The sequence below is a fragment of the Trichomycterus rosablanca genome, chromosome 2, assembly GCF_030014385.1.
Source record: "Trichomycterus rosablanca isolate fTriRos1 chromosome 2, fTriRos1.hap1, whole genome shotgun sequence".
NCBI lineage: Eukaryota > Metazoa > Chordata > Actinopteri > Siluriformes > Trichomycteridae > Trichomycterus > Trichomycterus rosablanca.
Genome location: NC_085989.1, coordinates 60,782,503 through 60,799,282, shown reverse-complemented (window position 1 = coordinate 60,799,282; position 16,780 = coordinate 60,782,503). Strand labels below are relative to the sequence as shown.

Below are 16,780 nucleotides of genomic sequence, written 5' to 3'. Positions count from 1 at the left end.
ACTTTACTGCTGCACCACCTGAGCGCCCCTTCATACTAACATGAGAGTCTTAATGTACAAAGATCGTCTATTATTAATGTATTTCTCTCTTTATTACTAAACTTCACCAGTTTATTATTTCAAAGAAATAATAAAAGGAAATTTTGTCATACACTACTCAAAAAGTTCAGGATATTTGGCTTTCAGATGAAATTTCAGGATGAAGCTAAAATGCACTCTGACCTTTACAGGTGAACTTAATGTGACCTTCTCTAAACTTTTGAATGTCCAACTGTTCAATGTTTCAGTACTTTCTGCACAACTTGCTGTTCTCTAACAAGGAGCTTATGTGCTTAATAAAATTCCCTGTAACAATATAGGGGGTTGTGAGAGCATAAAACTGCTCTGTTGTCGGCACATCCTGCTCTCTGAAACTGATGCACTCAGCTGAATACACACACACAAAAAAAAAATTGGCAAAACGACAGCTCAGCAGAAAATTGATTAGATCAGTCAGAGACCAGAGGTATGTGTCACTTCACGAGCAAAGGGCATTTTGTCAAAAGTATAAAAACTGATCGAACGCACAATACGGGGTCTGTGCTTCAACTTCCCGCTAGGGGTGAAGACTCAGAACGCTGCAGCCTGAGAGCCTGGGGAGAGCTGATTTCTTTGCAACTTTTCAATAAACCTCTTAATTATAAAATGAGTTGACCTGATCAATTATCTAGAAAAGATTCATTATTTACAACACTTAACGGCAAAATTCACAACAGCAAGAGATACAAAGAGACTGAAAGAGTCACAGAAAGGCATAGGAGTGGACGTCCTTTGGTCACATCCCACACTGATGACCGCTTCATTGTGAACAGTCGACCTGCAAGGGTACCTGACCACACCACCCAGCACAGGCATCATTTACGGGAGCATTTACGCTGGACGAGGGACCATTCGTCATCTGTCTCGGGTATTCCTGTGATTTACGGCGTGGCCCCTGGGCCTAGGAGCTACCCATCGATGTTCCAGCGAGGAGTGGACTTTAGTGTTTTAAGTGAGGTCCCATGATCCAAGGTCTTGCCCACTTTTGTTCAGACCTCATCTGCTCAATGTCGTCAGCTAAACCTGGCCCTGTTCAACTGCCGCTCCATGTCTGATAAAGCCGTCCTCCTTAACGACCTCATCGGACATCATCACCTGGACCTGCTCTTCCTGACTGAAACCTGGCAATCACAAGGCGATTTCTTTCATCTAAATGCGGCCAACCCACCTGGCTTTAAATATCTTTGTGCACCTAGGCTGAGTGGTCGTGGTGGGGGTCTAGCCGTCTTTTTTAGCAGTAAAATAAAAATAACTATGTGTAAGATGCAGGAAACTGCTCACTTTGAGTACATGGCTCTCAGGATCATGGGCCCTTGTCCAACTGTTGTGTTGTTAGTTTACCGTCCTCCTAGCAGTTCCATCTCCGATTTCCTACTTGAACTTGGTGAGGTCCTAACCACTGTCAGTTCTCTGTCAAAGTCATTGGTCGTCCTTGGTGACTTTAATATTCATATTGACTCTGTATCTCCTGGTTCTACTGGTTTTTTGTCACTCTTAAACTGCTTTGACTTGTATCAACATGTGGATTTTTCAACTCATAAACATGGTCACATTTTAGACTTGATTTGCTCCTCAGCGGGAACTATCACTAATGTATCAGGTCATGATATTGGAATATCCGATCATCTGTTTATTACATCATGTATTTCACTACACACTGCTAACCCCCCATCTAAGACCCTTCTCTCTTACCGTAATATCTCCTCTGTTGATCCGTTAGCTTTCTCCTCTGTCCTGGAATCCTCCAGTTTACCTCTTATTACCTCACTACGCGACATTGATGAGGCCATCTCTGTTTACAATCAGTCTATGGCCGATACCCTTAACACCCTTGCTCCAGTTATAACTCGGTCTGTGCCCTCCTCGCATTCCTCACCCTGGTTTACTGCAGAACTTCGTGGTTTAAAAACAGCTGGTAGGCGTCTTGAACGTCTTTATAGGAAAAAAGGCTTATATGTTCACCATCAAGCTTATCTGGATCATCTGGTCAGATATAAAGAGGCTTTAAACAATGCTCGCACTACCTACTACACTTCTACAATTACAAAGGCAGGCCTGGATCCCAAGCGACTCTTTACTACTGTGAATAAACTTTTGCGACCCCCCTCAGACTCCCTGGCTCCATCATCGGATTTATGTAATGCATTTCTTAACTTTTTCAGGGACAAAGTGTCCAACATTTACCAGGAAATACTGAATGATCAGACATGTAAATCACTGCTGTCATCTCCAATCTCTTTCGGTACTTCCTCTTCCCTGCTCACTTTCTCGTCTTTTGCATCTGTCAATCCTGTTTGCGTCACTAGAATTATAACAGGCTCCAAGACCACTACCTCACTCCTTGATCCTGCCCCTACAGTTCTTCTCAAGCAAGTTATTTCTTCTCTTTTGCCCTCTATTTGTCACCTCGTCAACCTTTCTCTCGAATCTGGTTATGTTCCGGTAGCTCTGAAAACTTCTGTTGTTACCCCCATAATTAAAAAACCTGATTTAGATAGCTCCATATTAAGTAGCCGTGAACATGAATTCTAACATTCTTTTTGACACCTTTCAATCTGGTTTTCGTGCCCGTCATAGCACAGAGACTGCACTCTTGTGTGTACTCAACAACCTTCTTCTTTCCTCTGACAAAGGTTTTGCTTCTCTCCTTTTACTCCTTGATCTTACTGCTGCTTTTGACACGGTTAACCATGAAATTCTCATAACCCGGCTCTCTGACATTGGTTTTTCCGGCATAGTTTTGACTTGGTTTAAATCTTATCTATCTGATAGGCATCACTTTGTTGGCATAGGTAAACACACATCTGACGTTGCTCCTGTTAAGCAGGGTGTCCCCCAGGGCTCAGTATTGGGACCGTTGCTGTTTCTTATTTACATCCTGCCCCTTGGTGATATTTTCCGTCACCATGACGACCTGCAGCTGCAGCTGGCTTATTTAAGCCTGCGCAGTGCAGCAGCGGGCATCGCACATTTGTTTTTTGTTTCTGGCATGACAGCGGTGTCCACTCACTTTACAGGGCTAGACGGTTACCCCAGGCGGCTTGTAGGTCGGTTGGGTGTGTAGGCTGAAAGGCCGAGGTAAAATAGTTCCTTGATTTTGCTTCTGACAGAGAAAGTGCGGTGCGATTCCGTCCAGCCCTCACGCTGGTATTGTTTTGACGTTACCCGCTAGCATTCTCCTGTAGCAACCGCAGGTGGCTAGCGACGGCCATTTTACTGGTTAAACCGGTTTTTGTATTAACTCGAGGTTAAGCAGTTTGCTAAATCCGGGGTGGCGAAGCTGGGTTACGCTTCTCTTTTTTCTATCTATTACAGGTCGGCTCTCCCCAACGCCAACCAGTCCCGTCTAGTGGCGAGACGCGCTTTGTGTCTTCCGGGTCTTTATATTCGGGCGACCGGGGTTCTCGTCTCGGCTTTTGTGGGGTTTTTTTTCATTTTCCTTTTTCAGCTTCAGCTGCCTGCAGTGTTCAGCAGTGTCAATCGGGGTTCTCACTATTCGTTTTTTTGTTCTCTGTTTTGACTTTTCTGTTTTCTGTTCTGTCTTTTGTTTTTTGTCTTTTGATTTAACATTAATAAATATTAATTTTATCTGCATTTTTGAGTCCTCCTCCTTTCCACATAATACTAAGTGGCTCCTGGTGTGAGTTATTGCATCTAAAAAGAGAGAGTGTGTGTGTGTGTGTGCACATGAAAGAAGACACTCCCTGCTTTCAGGTGGTGTGGGGGGTCTTAAGGGAAAAGATAATTCTTCACCAAAAGGCACCACATGACCCCCTGTGTAGTCAGACGCTGAAGTCGGACACATTTAACATTTATGATGATGTAACATAAACTGAGTTGTGATGTAAACACTTTTTCCAACATGGCCGACCAATTCATCAAGTGTAGATATCAGATAATAATGTTTAATATGTGTGTTAATTCTAACAGTAAGTCAGGTGAACGAGTTTCACCTCACAGAAACCTGCTGCCCAACTGCACTTAACATCAGTCTTCAGTCTACAAAGATCTTCTGTATCTACAGTGTGAAAGTGAAGATCTTACCACAGTATCTCCAGTTTACAGTGTGGATTCTCCAGTCCAGCAGAGAGCAGCTTCACTCCTGAATCCTTCAGTTCATTGTAACTCAGGTTCAGATGTTTCAGACTGGAGGAGTTTAAACTGAGAACTGAGGACAGAACTTCACAACTTTCCTCTGTTAGATCACACCACACCAACCTGGAGAGAAATAATCAGATCAGACTACATTGTAGATAAAAGTGAAAGCAGTTAAACTGATGAATCAACCAATAGCAGGACTGCTCAACTGTACTGATTTACAAAGGGGCGGAGCTTCACATTTCTACACAGTCCAAGTGCTAACTATAGCCATGTAGCGACTGAGAATTAATACAACGTTACCCGCTGATTATAAATGATAAATTTATTTCTGTCTCCATCCTGAAACATAGATGAGTGACTGTGTGTGTGTGTGTGTGTGTGTGTGTGTGTGACACCAGGGTGTGTTCCTACTTCCATGGAAGTGTTTTAGAGTAGCACTGGATCCACCATGGTCCTGACCAGTATGAAGTGGTCAGATAAATTCACTCCATGCTAACATCCTCAGATCTCAGCAAAAGTAAACCAGTGTACTTTACTGCTGCACCACCTGAGCGCCCCTTCATACTAACATGAGAGTCTTTATGTACAAAGATCGTCTATTATTAATGTATTTCTCTCTTTATTACTAAACTTCACCAGTTTATTATTTCAAAGAAATAATAAAAGGAAATTTTGTCATACACTACTCAAAAAGTTCGGGATATTTGGCTTTCAGATGAAATTTCAGGATGAAGCTAAAATGCACTCTGACCTTTACAGGTGAACTTAATGTGACCTTCTCTAAACTTTTGAATGTCCAACTGTTCAATGTTTCAGTACTTTCTGCACAACTTGCTGTTCTCTAACAAGGAGCTTATGTGCTTAATAAAATTCCCTGTAACAATATAGGGGGTTGTGAGAGCATAAAACTGCTCTGTTGTCGGCACATCCTGCTCTCTGAAACTGATGCACTCAGCTGAATACACACACACAAAAAAAAAATTGGCAAAACGACAGCTCAGCAGAAAATTGATTAGATCAGTCAGAGACCAGAGGTATGTGTCACTTCACGAGCAAAGGGCATTTTGTCAAAAGTATAAAAACTGATCGAACGCACAATACGGGGTCTGTGCTTCAACTTCCCGCTAGGGGTGAAGACTCAGAACGCTGCAGCCTGAGAGCCTGGGGAGAGCTGATTTCTTTGCAACTTTTCAATAAACCTCTTAATTATAAAATGAGTTGACCTGATCAATTATCTAGAAAAGATTCATTATTTACAACACTTAACGGCAAAATTCACAACAGCAAGAGATACAAAGAGACTGGAAGAGTCACAGAAAGGCATAGGAGTGGACGTCCTTTGGTCACATCCCACACTGATGACCGCTTCATTGTGAACAGTCGACCTGCAAGGGTACCTGACCACACCACCCAGCACAGGCGTCATTTACGGGAGCATTTACGCTGGACGAGGGACCATTCGTCATCTGTCTCGGGTATTCCTGTGATTTACGGCGTGGCCCCTGGGCCTAGGAGCTACCCATCGATGTTCCAGCGAGGAGTGGACTTTAGTGTTTTAAGTGAGGTCCCATGATCCAAGGTCTTGCCCACTTTTGTTCAGACCTCATCTGCTCAATGTCGTCAGCTAAACCTGGCCCTGTTCAACTGCCGCTCCATGTCTGATAAAGCCGTCCTCCTTAACGACCTCATCGGACATCATCACCTGGACCTGCTCTTCCTGACTGAAACCTGGCAATCACAAGGCGATTTCTTTCATCTAAATGCGGCCAACCCACCTGGCTTTAAATATCTTTGTGCACCTAGGCTGAGTGGTCGTGGTGGGGGTCTAGCCGTCTTTTTTAGCAGTAAAATAAAAATAACTATGTGTAAGATGCAGGAAACTGCTCACTTTGAGTACATGGCTCTCAGGATCATGGGCCCTTGTCCAACTGTTGTGTTGTTAGTTTACCGTCCTCCTAGCAGTTCCATCTCCGATTTCCTACTTGAACTTGGTGAGGTCCTAACCACTGTCAGTTCTCTGTCAAAGTCATTGGTCGTCCTTGGTGACTTTAATATTCATATTGACTCTGTATCTCCTGGTTCTACTGGTTTTTTGTCACTCTTAAACTGCTTTGACTTGTATCAACATGTGGATTTTTCAACTCATAAACATGGTCACATTTTAGACTTGATCTGCTCCTCAGCGGGAACTATCACTAATGTATCAGGTCATGATATTGGAATATCCGATCATCTGTTTATTACATCATGTATTTCACTACACACTGCTAACCCCCCCTCTAAGACCCTTCTCTCTTACCGTAATATCTCCTCTGTTGATCCGTTAGCTTTCTCCTCTGTCCTGGAATCCTCCAGTTTACCTCTTATTACCTCACTACGCGACATTGATGAGGCCATCTCTGTTTACAATCAGTCTATGGCCGATACCCTTAACACCCTTGCTCCAGTTATAACTCGGTCTGTGCCCTCCTCGCATTCCTCACCCTGGTTTACTGCAGAACTTCGTGGTTTAAAAACAGCTGGTAGGCGTCTTGAACGTCTTTATAGGAAAAAAGGCTTATATGTTCACCATCAAGCTTATCTGGATCATCTGGTCAGATATAAAGAGGCTTTAAACAATGCTCGCACTACCTACTACACTTCTACAATTACAAAGGCAGGCCTGGATCCCAAGCGACTCTTTACTACTGTGAATAAACTTTTGCGACCCCCCTCAGACTCCCTGGCTCCATCATCGGATTTATGTAATGCATTTCTTAACTTTTTCAGGGACAAAGTGTCCAACATTTACCAGGAAATACTGAATGATCAGACATGTAAATCACTGCTGTCATCTCCAATCTCTTTCGGTACTTCCTCTTCCCTGCTCACTTTCTCGTCTTTTGCATCTGTCAATCCTGTTTGCGTCACTAGAATTATAACAGGCTCCAAGACCACTACCTCACTCCTTGATCCTGCCCCTACAGTTCTTCTCAAGCAAGTTATTTCTTCTCTTTTGCCCTCTATTTGTCACCTCGTCAACCTTTCTCTCGAATCTGGTTATGTTCCGGTAGCTCTGAAAACTTCTGTTGTTACCCCCATAATTAAAAAACCTGATTTAGATAGCTCCATATTAAGTAGCCGTGAACATGAATTCTAACATTCTTTTCGACACCTTTCAATCTGGTTTTCGTGCCCGTCATAGCACAGAGACTGCACTCTTGTGTGTACTCAACGACCTTCTTCTTTCCTCTGACAAAGGTTTTGCTTCTCTCCTTTTACTCCTTGATCTTACTGCTGCTTTTGACACGGTTAACCATGAAATTCTCATAACCCGGCTCTCTGACATTGGTTTTTCCGGCATAGTTTTGACTTGGTTTAAATCTTATCTATCTGATAGGCATCACTTTGTTGGCATAGGTAAACACACATCTGACGTTGCTCCTGTTAAGCAGGGTGTCCCCCAGGGCTCAGTATTGGGACTGTTGCTGTTTCTTATTTACATCCTGCCCCTTGGTGATATTTTCCGTCACCATGGGTTAAATTTTCACTGCTACGCTGACGACACCCAGGTTTATCTAAACCTTTTACCATCTGATCCTTTCCCACCACCATCCCTCACCGAGTGCATCTGTGATCTCAACTCATGGCTGTGTGCAAACTTTCTTCTATTGAATGCCCATAAGACGGAGTATCTCATTATTGGCTCCAAATCGGCTGTCTCTTCTATCACTAACACATCCCTCACTATTGCTGGTATCGCTGTTCAGTCTTCTTCTAAGGCACGTAATCTCGGGGTGCTGCTCGACCCTCCCCTGTCACTGGAGCCACATATCAATTCATTGGCAAAGTCTGCCTTCCTCCAGCTTCGAAAGGTCACCCGTTTGCGTCCGTTCCTTTGGTTTAAAGCTGCCGAGACCCTGGTACATGCCTTTGTCACTTCCAAACTTGACTATTGCAATTCTCTCCTCTATGGACTGCCTTCAAAATCCCTCCGACCCTTGCAGATTGCTCAGAATGCTGCTGCCCGAGTACTGACCCAGTCAAAAAAACATGAACATATCACCCCGGTACTTGAACAACTCCATTGGCTCCCTGTCAAAAAACGTATCCAATATAAAATTTTAGTGCTCGCTTTCAAGGCACTTCATGGTCTGGCTCCCTTGTATCTGGCTGATCTTTTACATCGCTATGTCCCTTCTCGCAGGCTAAGATCGTTTGATGCTGGTCTCCTTGTTATACCTAGGTTTAGGTTGACCACCATGGGTGGTAGATCATTTAGTGTTGCTGCCCCGACACTGTGGAACTCTCTTCCTCTCCCTCTTCGTCTCTCTTCCTCTCTTTCTGAGTTTAGATCTCTTCTTAAAACGTTCTTGTTTACTCAACACTTTCATTCTCATGTTTCTGTTTGATTATTGTTCTTGACAATAATTCTTATAATTACTATGTGAAGCGTCCTTGGGTATTATGAAAGGCGCTATATAAGTTGAATGTATTATTATTATTATTATTATTGTTGGGGTATACCCACCACTGTTGTTGGCTTTTGTTTCAATTTTGCTTCTACTTAAATGTCCGACTTTCATGATATAACATCACTGTAGCGTGAACTTTTTACCTTTTCCATCAATTTCACCAGAAAGCCAAATATCCCGAACTTTTTGTGAGTAGTGTAATTTGTCTTCAATTTTATTTTGTTTAAAAAAATCAGGAAGAAAAATGTATTGTGAACTCAGTATTGTGAATCACATTGCATCATGGGTGGAGTGTATCGTTAAATCCCTACTCTGCATAATTAGCAGAGTGCAAGTTAGTAGGTGGTGTAAAAAAACATCATTATTATTTTAATGTTACTTAATAAATGGTCATTTCAGACACATTTTGAGATCAGACTGCAACACTAGATTAGCAACTTCTCAGTTTCGTAAATCTAATTATTAATGTTTAAGTGATAAACTCATGAATCAAATGTCAATAAATGACTCACTCAGCTTTTCTTGATTCTTTCACAACTGGCAGGAGCTTCAGAAGACCTTCATGTGATGGATAATATCTCCTCAAATCAAACTCATCCAGCTCCTGATCTGAGTTCAGCAACACAAACACCAGAGCCGACCACTGAGCAGGAGACAGACGGTGTCCATCATGATGAAGAGAACCTTCTCTGTTCAGGTATTGTTGGACTTCCTGCACTAGAGAATCATCGTTCAGTTCATTCAGACAGTGGAACAGATTGATGGATTTCTCTGGAGAGGGATTCTCACTGATCTTCTCCTTGATGTACTTGACCATTTCCTCTTTGTTGTAAGAGCTACTTCCTGTTTGTGGCAGTAGGCCTCGTAAGAGATTCTGATTGGACTCCAGTGAGAGACCCAGGAGGAAGCGGAGGAAAAGATCCAGGTGTCCATTCTTACTCTGTAAGGCCTTGTCCACTGCACTCTTCAAAAAGTCAGACATGTTTGTATAGTTTCTAAAGATGTTAAAGAATTCAGTGTTTTGCATCACCAGCACATTTCTGTTTTTGTTGATGAAGGTGAGAAATACATATAAAGCAGCCAGAAACTCCTGAACACTCAGGTGCACAAAGCTGAAGACCTGACCCAGGTGCAGCCCAGCCTCTTTTATGAAGATCTGGGTACAGACTCCTGAGTACACTGATGCGTTTTTGACATCAATGCCACATTCTGTCAGGTCTTCTTCATAGAAGATCAGGTTTACTTTCTCCATCTGTTGGAAGGCCAGTTTTCCCAGTGCCAGTATCGTCTCACTGGTCTGAAGAGGATCAGGGTCAGATTTCCCATGGTACTTTTGTTCCTTGTGTTTTATCTGAAAGATCAGGAAGTAAGTGAACATTTGAGTCAGAGTTTTGGGGATCTTTTTCTCCTCGGCTCCATCCAGAATTCTCTCTAGAACAGAGGCTGAGATCCAGCAGAAGAATGGAATGTGACACATGATGTAGAGGCTTCTTGATGACTTCATGTGAGTGATGATTTTACTGGCCAGGTTCTCATCACTGATCCTCTTCCTGAAGTACGTCTCTTTCTGAGGATCACTGAACCCTCGTACCTCTGTTAGCTGGGCTACACAGACAGTCGTGATCTGATTGGCTTCTCCTGGTCGAGTGGTGATCCAGAGGTGAGCAGAGGGAAGCAGGTTCCCCTTGATGAGGTTTGTCAGCAGCACATCCATTTTTAATGACTTTGTTATGTTACACAATCGCTCATTATTTTGAAAATCTAGAGGAATTCGACACTCATCCAGACCATCAAAGATGAACAAAACTTTATAAGCATCACAGTCTAATGATGGCAGACCTTTCACTTCTGGAAAAAACTGATGAAGAAGTTCCATCAGACTGAGGTTTTCCTGCTTCATCAAGTTTAGCTCTCTAAAAGGAAGTGGAAATATGAAGACAACGTCCTGATTTGCTTTTCCTTCAGCCCAGTCCAGAATGAACTTCTGCACTGAGACTGTTTTTCCAATTCCAGCGATTCCTTTAGTCAGCACAGTTCTAATGGACGTGTCTTTAAAGAGGTCAGTGCATTTGATGGGAATCTCCTGTACTGCTGGTCTCCTGGATGTAGCTTCAATCTGTCTGACCTCATGTTCATCATTGACGCCTTCACTCCAACCCTCTGTGATGTAGAGCTCTGTGAAGATCTCATTCAGAAGTGCTGAGCTTCCATGCTGGGAGATTCCTTCACAGATTCTTTTACATTTCTCTCTCAGATTGGATTTGAGTTTTTTCTGATATACAGGGATTAATAGTTCTAATAAACAGAAGATGATGATTAATATTTTACTGCATGATCTATAAACACAGTATATAATTTATTATTGTAATAAATAATAGGTTTGTATATAAATTATTTTCTGTTTATAAGTATAAATCTCTATGATTATAATTAGTTTATTTGTAGAGATGTAGTGACCAATATCATAGTTAGAATTCTCATCTAATATCAAGTACCTAATGGTCATAACATGTTTTATAATATAATGTAATGACTAATCAAAAGTGTAGATGATTCTAGAACCAAGATGAATATGGAAGAGTTTGTTTATCTAATGGTAAATAAATTAATAATGTAAGTATGTAGGTCTCTTACTCCTCTGCAGGGTGTTAGCGAGGTCTGTCTGGTTCATGAGCTTCAGAACATTCAGCGTGATCTTTAGCGCCCCCTCTCTGAAACTACTCAGATCTTCCACATCCTTTACCTCCTGCTCAGAGCATGCTGGGTAATCTTCATTCAGTAGCTTTTTGAACTTGTTTAGCTCATTCTTTAACATGCTGATGACTTTGAGCTCCAGTTCCTGTTAAGGAATTTAGAGAACCAGATCTTCACTATAAGCACCATGAGGTAATAAAGAAAATGACTGAGTGATGTGACTATATAAGGAGTGATGTAGTTTTTCTGCATATTAAGTTCAGTAAATGAATAAACAGTAATTGTGCATTAAAATGTGCTTAGGCTTTAAACTGGAATTTCACCTCTGTCCGAACTAGCCGCATTAAAATGTGGAAGGTTGTGTGTTTAATAAACCCAAATAAGCCCCAATAATCCCATATGGCAAAATCAAGCGATCATTCAGGTCTAAAAGAACCAGAACAACATCTAAGGAGGGTCCAGAATCCAAAATCAACATAAAATCCCTCACAGTATTCATTTAGCCAATCAGCAAACTAGATTAGCATTATTATTATAAATACACACACATACATACAAACCTTAAATATGGATTCCAACTGATAAGTAACATTTAATTTCTTCTTTTGTGTTCTGTAAATAAAAAGACAAAACAGTATTGACCACTAGCAGGTTCTATCATCCTGTTATTGAAACACTTCCTAGATCAGGGGTCACCAACCTTTTTGAGACCAAGAGCTAGGGTTGGGTGGTATGACAGTATTACGGTATACCACGGTATTTAAAAATGGTGACGGTATTCAAAAATGGTGACGGTATTTTTTAAATGTGAAGCGCCAAATTTCTGCTTCAGGTTTACCTTGAAAACGGAGACTTTAGGACATGCGCATCCACAGTAAGGGAGGGGTGGGAGGGGTGGGAAGGGTAGGCGGTTGGAGCTCACTGATTGGCTGTAAGGTGTGTAAGGTGATAACACAGAGAGATGAGTGAAAAGCCACACTGGCTAGCGTTAGCTGTGAGCTAACAAGCAGAAACTGAATAACGGCTTGTCTTTCAAAATCAACATTTTTTATCAGTTCAACCGGAAATGAACACAAGCGCGTGCATGCGCGGACATGTACTTATTTACTAAATATATCTTCAGTGTTAATCAAGCGCAAGTGTTGAGAAAAAGGAGCAAACAGTAATAATAACGTAATGCCCAATCCGGTGTTGTGACTCTTGTCTGCCATAGATTTTCCTGCCTATGTAAGAACTATTTTTTCCTAAATAAAAGCGCTATATTAAGAAAAAAGAACGTCTCACCTGTCGTGTAATGTGAATTATAAAATATATTGTCTGGCCCTTTAAGAATGTTAAGTGCACTGTAGGGCGTAGGGAGCAAGTGTGTAGGGAAGAGAGATCGGATTTGTACCGTTTCCGTGTTCGTGTTTTGCACGGAGCTTGTGTGACATTTAAAGTAGCGTTCTCGTTAACCACTCAAATGTTTGGAATTATTTTAACATTACTTTACATCACTGTCATCGCAACATGAACATTTACATTCATATTTTTTTTTTGTTACGGTATAGAACTTAATTCTGGATTACAGCCATAACTAATCGTACACGCTCATACACTTTCAAGAAATATCTGTAACTATAAACTAAGCAGTTAACTTTTGAAATATATTGAAGTGTTTAGCCGCTATTATTCTGTTTTGTGTGGGCAGTGAGAGGTTACAATGCCAAAATGTTATGTGTTAATGTTTGTGTTAAAGTGTAATTGATACACATGCATTTATACTTATGCGTATTTATTATAGATCAGATAAGATAAGCAATGTTTGACGCTCAGATTGTTAAATCTTTTTATAATAAAACACTGAAATATTGTAATTACACTCAAGTGTGTAATCACAAGTAGCCCTTCGTATTACTCGGTAACCTTGAAGTAGCTCTCGGTAGGGTTGGGCGGTATTGCCGATTTTCATACCGTCATACAATCTTCAGGAAATACCACGGTATACGGTATTATGATTTGTTCAAAAAACAGTTTTCTTAAATTTCCTAAAAATTGTTACAGAAGTAATATTTTGATTTGAACTGAAATAAATAATGTTGCATGTTTAAATATATCTGTGGTTCCTTTCATTGTAAATCATAATAATCATTAACATCAACATGATTTTCATACCGTCATACCGTCTTCAGGAAATACCGGTATACGGTATTATTCCCCCCCCCCCCCCCCCCCCCCCGGTAATACCGTATACCGCGGTATTTCCTGAAGACGGTATGACGGTATGAAAATCGGCAATACCGCCCAACCCTACCGAGAGCTACTTCAAGGTTACGAGTAATACGAAGGGCTACTTGTTTCATACAAACTTCCTGAATACCATTAAGTTGCACGGTTTACCTTTAATGATAATATTATTATTAATATTAATAATAAACAATCAAACATGTGCAGAGACAATCTGATCACATGTTAATGTTAATGATTATTATGATTTACAATGAAAGGAACCACAGATATATTTAAACATGCAACATTATTTATTTCAGTTCTAATCAAAATATTACTTCTGTAACATTTTTTTGAGAATTTAAGAAAACTGTCTTAACACTACATTTGTAACATTTTTTGAACAAATCATGAACTTTTGAAGTAATCACCAAATCTGTAGCATTTTTAACAAAAGCACATCTGTTTACTTTCTAACAAATTTTTCACATTTTTGTACGATTTTTGAGTTTAATGTTGCCATGGTGTTTCACTAAAAACATCTGTTATCTCTTTCTTTGTCTGTAAATGTCTGTTAGTGGGAAGACTGGCATTGCATGTTGTTCACCAGTGTACTGTAATCTGGGGTGTAATTTGACACTGCAACTGTGTGAGTGAGTGTTGTAGATGTTCATCAGTAAGCCGAGTTCTGCGTTTGTTCTTGATGAAGTTTATGTCAGAAAAGGCCGATTCACAGAGATAGGTTGAACCAAAAAGGCAGGCAACTTTCATAGCTGCTGTGCATACATCTTTTGTACTTTTCCATGTCTATAAGGCACCAAAAGTTTCGTGCACCCTGATGGGCTTTGAGGTACGGTAGAGGTCATTTTGCAATGTTAGGATTTCGATCTCCATCTGTACAGCATCCAAGTTGAACGTTGCACTTAGTGTCCACCTGCATGAAAGGATTTGAAATGAATAACACACATGGCTCAAGTTTATCAAAGTCACAAAATCTGTTCTCAAACTCTTGCCCAAGTCTGTTTATGACTTGAGAGTACTTTTCTGCAGCTTTGTCAAAAGCCCCAGATGCAGAAGAATTGTCATTCAGCACTGACTGCATGGATGGAAAATGCAGCAGTTTTTTCTCTGTAAATGGCCAGAGAAAATGTTCCTCTTAGCTTTAAATGTGTTTACAGCACTTATCATGTCAGCAACACTCTTATCTTTGCCTTGCAGCTCACAGTTCAAATGGTTCAGTTTCCCAGTGATGTCAGTTAAAAATGTGAGGTCAAGTATCCACTCAGTGTCCTCGAGCAGGGATGAGTCTTCCCCCTTGGATTGCATGAACTCTTTGATTTCACCCAAAAGTGACAAAAAACGCTGCAAAACTCGTCCCCTGCTGAGCCATCGGATTTCTGTGTGTAGTAGCAGGTCACCATATTCAGCTGACAGCTCCTCCAGCAGCACCTTGAATATTCTGTGTTGTTTGGCTTTGGAGCGAATGCCATTTATGATCTTCATGACGAGAATCATCACATGATCAAAGCCGGTAACTTTTGCACATATCGTCTGCTGATGAATGATGCAGTGGTTATGCAGAAATTTTGGGAAATCTGTGTCACCTTTGCATTGCGCAATAAAGCCCACATGTCGGCCCGTCATGGCAGGAGCCCCGTCCGTAGTAATCAAAACCAACTTTTCCAGTGGTACCTTTTTCTCCACAAAGAACCTCTTCACCGCGTTGTAGATGTCCACTCCCCTAGTTGTTGTTTTCAGGGGCAGTAGTTCCAGGAGTTCTTCTTTTGTGGAGAAATCATCAAACACCATTCGGATAAACATCACCAGCTGTGACGTACTGCTGCTGTCCACAGACTCGTCGCACTGGATGCTGAACCACCTGCACGTTATCAGATCCCAGTCAAGCTGCTCTGTCAAGTTCCCGGACATAGCCGAAACTCTTCTAACCATCATACTGGCTCCCAGTTGGACATCGGAGAGAATAGAGATGGCATTGGGAGCATTCTTCTCGTCTTTAAACACAGAGTGCGCTATTATCATCATTGCTTCTTTTAATACATCTCCGTCTGAAAAAGTTTTTTTATTCCTTATTAAAAAATTCGCAGCTCTATATGAAGCTTCCATTGCTTTTTGTGATTTTTTTACTGGCATTGTGAAAAAAAGATTGCTGTTTCCCCAAAGCTGCCTTTAATTCACGGGTTTTTTCTGCACGTTGTTAACTGCCAGGTGTGTAGTTAGCATTAAAGTTTTTTAGAAACAAATTAGACAGACACATTTTTCTTTCACTGACGTGAAAAAGAACTCTTTCTCCCAGTCACTGTGAAAATGGTACGTTTTCTTTCGCTTCTCTGCCATTTTTCTTTATTTTTAGAGGTAAAAAGCGCTGTGCATGCTTGGTTGTCACATCAACGATTGGGATGAAGGCTTGTGTTGCGCATGACATTGAACTTTTACCCCAGGCAGATCATATATAAATAAAGCATTTTTGTTTTAAAAAAAATGTATATTCAGTATTGAAATTTACATCAATGCATGTGTTATTGTTCAAAAAGTACAGCAACCTAAATAAAACTTTTAGACGGAGCTTCATGGTGGCTAGTGCTATTTTAAGAACATGGCTGCAGGCGACTCACGTGGTCCCGGCGGGCGACCTGGTGCCCGCGGGCACCGTGTTGGTGACCCCTGTCCTAGATGATTAGCATTTTTATGAATGAATTGCTTAGTGGACTGAGTTTAATGAGATTAATACATTTGATCAGGAGAAACTGGAAGTAAAAACACTGCACCAGGACATACTAGAGATTATACTGACCTCAGATCAGTAAAACATCCTCCATCTTTAAAGTTTTGTGGAGGATCTATTGACTGATCGCTCTTCATGGAGACACAGCTGGGTTGAGGTGAATCTGGTTTCGTACCCTCCATCACACTGGAGTAACACTGAAGTAAAAACCAAACATAAAGAACTCTATATAAAGCACAGGGGAACCTAAAAGCTTCAGTTCAGAGAAACACCAACAAGGACATGGTACAGTAATCAGACAGCTTAGCTAACTAGCAGCTAGTTTAGTTCAACTGAAGTCACATACTCTAAAAGCATTACAGAGCAGTTTTACATCCCAGCTAAGACATTTATGTTTTTATTACTTTTACACCAGTATGCCAGTAACTCTGATCTGGTTTACATTCTTAATTCTAAATGACATTCTTAAATAAATGAAAGTGTATTAATAACAATCTCCCTC

The 16,780-nt window shown here is 41.1% G+C and overlaps 1 protein-coding gene across 1 annotated transcript in view; it reads right to left on the bottom strand.

Annotated features, from left to right (window-relative positions):
* Nucleotides 1-16,780, bottom strand: part of LOC134300125 (NACHT, LRR and PYD domains-containing protein 3-like) — a 78,034-nt gene that overhangs the window by 60,573 nt on the left and 681 nt on the right. The window contains exons 2-5 of the mRNA XM_062984791.1: nt 16,348-16,475; nt 11,888-11,939; nt 11,268-11,472; nt 9,146-10,928 (exon numbers count right to left, since the gene is read on the bottom strand). Of these exons, the coding sequence (XP_062840861.1) occupies nt 9,146-10,928; nt 11,268-11,472; nt 11,888-11,939; nt 16,348-16,460 (2,153 nt within the window). The 5' untranslated portion in view covers nt 16,461-16,475. The remainder of the gene's footprint in view (nt 1-9,145; nt 10,929-11,267; nt 11,473-11,887; nt 11,940-16,347; nt 16,476-16,780) is intronic.